The sequence below is a fragment of the Apium graveolens genome, chromosome 8, assembly GCF_009905375.1.
Source record: "Apium graveolens cultivar Ventura chromosome 8, ASM990537v1, whole genome shotgun sequence".
Classification (NCBI taxonomy): domain Eukaryota; kingdom Viridiplantae; phylum Streptophyta; class Magnoliopsida; order Apiales; family Apiaceae; genus Apium; species Apium graveolens.
The window spans coordinates 22,302,941-22,307,662 of NC_133654.1; the positions used below are offsets into that span (position 1 = coordinate 22,302,941).

The 4,722-nt window shown below is 31.0% G+C and overlaps 1 protein-coding gene across 1 annotated transcript; it reads right to left on the reverse strand.

Annotated features, from left to right (window-relative positions):
- Positions 1-749: 749 nt before the first annotated feature.
- LOC141677122 (two-component response regulator 24-like) lies at positions 750-1,641 on the reverse strand. Its single transcript, XM_074482883.1, has 3 exons — positions 1,621-1,641; positions 1,031-1,262; positions 750-932 (listed from the first exon to the last, which is right to left on the reverse strand). The coding sequence occupies exons 2-3, from the start codon at positions 1,250-1,252 to the stop codon at positions 750-752; spliced, it is 405 nt and encodes a 134-aa protein (XP_074338984.1). The 5' UTR covers positions 1,253-1,262; positions 1,621-1,641.
- Between the last annotated feature and the right edge of the window lie 3,081 nt (positions 1,642-4,722).

Sequence of the window (4,722 nt, forward strand, 5' to 3'; positions counted from 1 at the left end):
TAATACAACGATTAATGAATACCACATAACAATCCAGACCATATTTAAGATGTTTATGAGTAGAAATTTTGACAAACATTAACATGGGACAACAAAATCATTTGCCTGGTATTTGTAAACTTTACTCGTGATTTTGCATGATCATCAAGTTTGATGTATTGCATTAAATATATAATTGCTCTATATCATATTTAAAATCTCAAATGATTATAATTTCTTGTACAATACCCTAGAACTTGTTCAATACATGTAATACAATATAATGCAAGTTATGATATTATCAAAAAGATATTATAAAGAATAAAAAATATGAATACATCTTTTATTTGAGCGTGATCCTTGTATACCATATTATTAAGCGTTTGCATCATGATTTAGAAAATAAAACCATTTTTTCCAGTTACCATTTGCTAAGTTCTTTACTGGTAAATGTAGTGGATAGCATGATTATAAAGTATAGCTAGTTTTTATTTAACATGGTTTGACACGAAGTCTTTATATATATTGCATCTCTACTCGTTAGTGTATGTTTTATGCGTCTCTCATCCATACCAAACAGGACAAGTCAATATTTTTCTGACTGATTTCTTTCAGTTTATGATTAAATTATCTTATATGAAATATAGTATTGGAACCATCACAACTAACTTAAAATTTTCAAAACAAACATATATTTTTATTAGTGAAAATGATGATATTTTTATTTATGATTATTGTCATATTATTTGACTTCATATATGTCTCACAATTTAATACATAATGTTGTTGTTCAGGATTGCTTGACGAACGGAGATAACAATATCATGTGTAATGGGCTTCTCAAACACGCGATCCATACCGGCTTGTATCAAATCTTCACTGATAGAGTCTAGTTCACAATCTATTCCAACAATCATAGATTTAACTCCCATTGTTCGCAATTCTCTAGTAGCCTGAGATAAATAACACATCTTTAAAAATATACAATTCATAATCGACTATTGTGTGTATCCTTTAACATCCTTATATATATTATAACAAATTAACTAACCTGAATACCATCCATTACTGGCATCCGAATATCCATAAAAATGGCATCAAATTGTTCCCCCGATCGAATGAGATCCACTGCTTGCCTCCCATTTTCAACAGTATTGGTTTCAAATTCATGCCTTCTTAGATATGCAACATGAATGAGCCTGATAGTGGAGTTATCATCAACTACAAGTGCAGTAAGTTTTCTATTATTGGAGCTTTTTCCTTTCTTAGCCATGTTTCACTCCCTTTTAAATAAGAAATCAAATAAAACATTAGCTTTTTGTTTCAAAAAAAAAAAAAACATTAGCTTTCTTTTACTACATATAAACAATTGCTAATTAATGCAAATGTAATAAATTAAAAATATTTTTAGTAACAATCTAGCTTTATACAACTATTTCTATCACAATGTTAATAAAAGTTGAATACATCTACATTCTCTCATAAGTATAATTGCATCAATAATGATCATATAATAACTAATACCAATATTCTCAACCATTTCAAAGTGGATGAATTAAAACATTATCCATACTCTTTGATGGTAAAATAGACAATCACAAGTTATATTGACTACATGAGAAAAAAGAAAATGTATGTTACCTTTTACACACTACCTTAGAATCAAATGTAGTAAATGATAACAATCTAATGCATGCACGACCCTTTAAATAAGGTTACAGATAACATGAGATAAAGTTATGGATTCGGACCGTATATAGACCTATTGAGATTTTGCATTAAATGGCCATTAAATGAAATAAATATCTCTAAATTTTGAAGGATACGCAAAGATTATTTTATATTATAAATAATATACATTAGCTTCTTTTGTTGGGCTTGCTAAGCAGACCTAACTCCATATTAGTATGATATTGTCTACTCTGGGTCGAGCTCGCACTGACTTGTTTTTGGGCATATATCCCAAAAGGTCTCATACTAATGGAGTAATTTGACTGCTTATATACTAGCAATATGCCCCTCCTACAAATGATGTGGGGAAACTCCTAACAATTTTCCCCTTTACACCTGTCTGATCTTTCCCCCGATTCCGTGGTCCAGCTTTCCCTTGACCCATATCGGAAGTCCATCCGACTCTCTAACTCCCTTAGGCCCATAATGGAAGGCCCATATGCCTCCCCCTTAAGTCCATCACGGGGTAACCCACTTGCCCATCTGGGAGCCCATAAAGATTGTTATGGTCCGTTATAATCTGAAACTCTAATACCACTTGTTGTGATTGCTATATAGACCTAACTCCACATTAGTATGATATTGTCCGCTCGGAGCCGAGCCCACACGAATATTTTTTGGACATATCCCAAAAGGCCTCATACTAATGGAGTTATCTGGCTGATTATATACTAGCAATCAACTGCTAACATCTTTTAATATTGAGAATACTCAGAGTTTAATGATGTAGTTAAAATTGAAAATTAAATTATTAATCTTAATATATACAATTCAGAAATTTCCATAATGAGATAATAATAATTTTTTGAGAAAAGCACTAAGTACATTAGTCTTTGTATAGTTAAATCTAAGATGCTCCGATTCGGCTATTTACCATAGTTTATATCTTGATTGATTCTTAACGTGATTTTTATATTTTTTAATTAGGAGTAGGTTATAATATTATTTTAATCATATTTTGTTTAACTAGAATTGAGAGAAAAATAGTGTTGATATTTAACAGTTTAAATTAATCCTCATGAGAACGAATTATTATACTACTTGTTCAATAGGTGCACTTGCGTTAGCGTTTGCAAAATTTCTAACAGGTTTTTGGCATCATTGTCGATGACTAATTTTAATTATGTGTTGTTAATATCAAGTTCACTATAAAGTATTTTAGATCAAGTTACTTTTTTGTATAATGTAGTTTTTTTTGAAGGATTAATTAAGAAGACAACTTGAGTTTGTGTATAATAACGTGTTCTTATTCTTATCTTGATTAATCTGATTTGTTAGAATGCTACCCATACTTGCATCAAGTTAGTAATTGTAATTCTTGTATGCTTGATTAAGTCATACATAATGAGTCATCATTACGTGAGGGTTCAATTGGTTGGCATATTCTTCATGAATTAAAATATGGTGTTTCGAGTAAAGAATGATCTGTAGAGTTAAACTCTAATGCAAAAGGAATGAGAATGATGATTATGATTATGAAATTCTAGCATGTATTGATCTTTATGTTCTTCAAGAAAATATTTATAAATGAAAGTTCTTGTGTTATCAATGAATTTGAGCTCTTTAGTTAATCATCCTAATGTAAGGGAGAATTCAGTTGCATTAGAACGAGACTTTGATATGATAGCCTTAAAAAGTGATGAATTTAAGTTGGATAAGGTTAAAATAAAATATCAATGTTTCTCTTGTATTAATCCTATTTGGGAGGCATTTTTGGAAGGTAAGTACTTGAATATTTATGCTAAATATATTGAGTATTTCTACATTTTAAATCTCTTAAAACATAATTTTAAAAATTGTTTCCCAATCTTTTGATGTTTTTGTTTGCTTGATATTTGAAATAATTTAGAGTAATTAAAATTGGAAGATACGCCAAGTTATATGATTTTACACCTCATTGATTAGATTTATTGTATAAACAAGTCTAGTCATAATCCATAAATAAGGTGTTTCTTGGGAGGCAAGTCAAATTCATTTTTTTCCTTTTTACTCCCTCAAATGTCTTAATGTGTTGTTTCAAGTGTGTTATGTTATAAAGTCATGTTTAATTTATATGTGGAGGTGCACAAAGAAAAGAAAAAAAATAGTATCTATATGAAAAACAGAGTAGGAAAAATCATGGAAGTGATATCAATTTTTTGCTCTAAGAATTTCTCTCCTTTGGTCTTATGTACACACTTCGGGCATGCATCATTTTTTGTTGAGACAGAGGATTCAAAAAAATCATTCCGTGCTCGCCATTCAACACATACTAGACGTCATGATAGTGGAAAATGACTTGTTTGTTGCTTTTGCTACCTCGTTCTATAGCTATCAACCGCTTCCAACCAGGCATGCAAGAACCTGATTCAACAATCACCTTCGAATTTCCAAAATCATTCAGCAATTAGTTACAACGTCTAATTTTTTGTAAATCAGCATCAAGTTCCTATAGCAGTCTAGCAAAGAAAAAAATATGTTGGAATAAAATTTCTTTCCGCTGGAATGCACAAAGGGGAGGCTTTCAATATGAAGTATAAAAAAAGGATGGGGCGGTTGGATGGCAGCAGAATAGTTGCAGTGTAATCGAGTCGAAACGAGTCGAACGCTGCCAGGCTCGACTCGAACTCAATTAAAATAGTTTGAACTTGAGTTCGAGCTCAAACTCGACCGATCCTTTATTTTCAAGTTCGAAATTGACTCGTAAAAAATTCGATAGGCTCGAGTTCGGCTCAAAAACTCAAATTAATTTTACAAAATATTAATAAAAACTCCAAATATGATTCGTTCAGCTCGAGTTCGATTCACTAAAAATGAATAATATATTAAAAATACTAATTATTTAAATAAAAATGTATTATAAAAAAAATCTAAAATAATAGAGGCTCGAAATAGCTCGCGAACTTACGTGCCGTGTAATTTGAAGCTCGAGCTCAGCTCGGTTAAAAATTCGAAAAGCTCGAGCTCGAGATTAGCTCGAGTTTATATTTTCGAGCCGAATTAGAATTTTTTACGAGGCGACCTCGAGTAGCT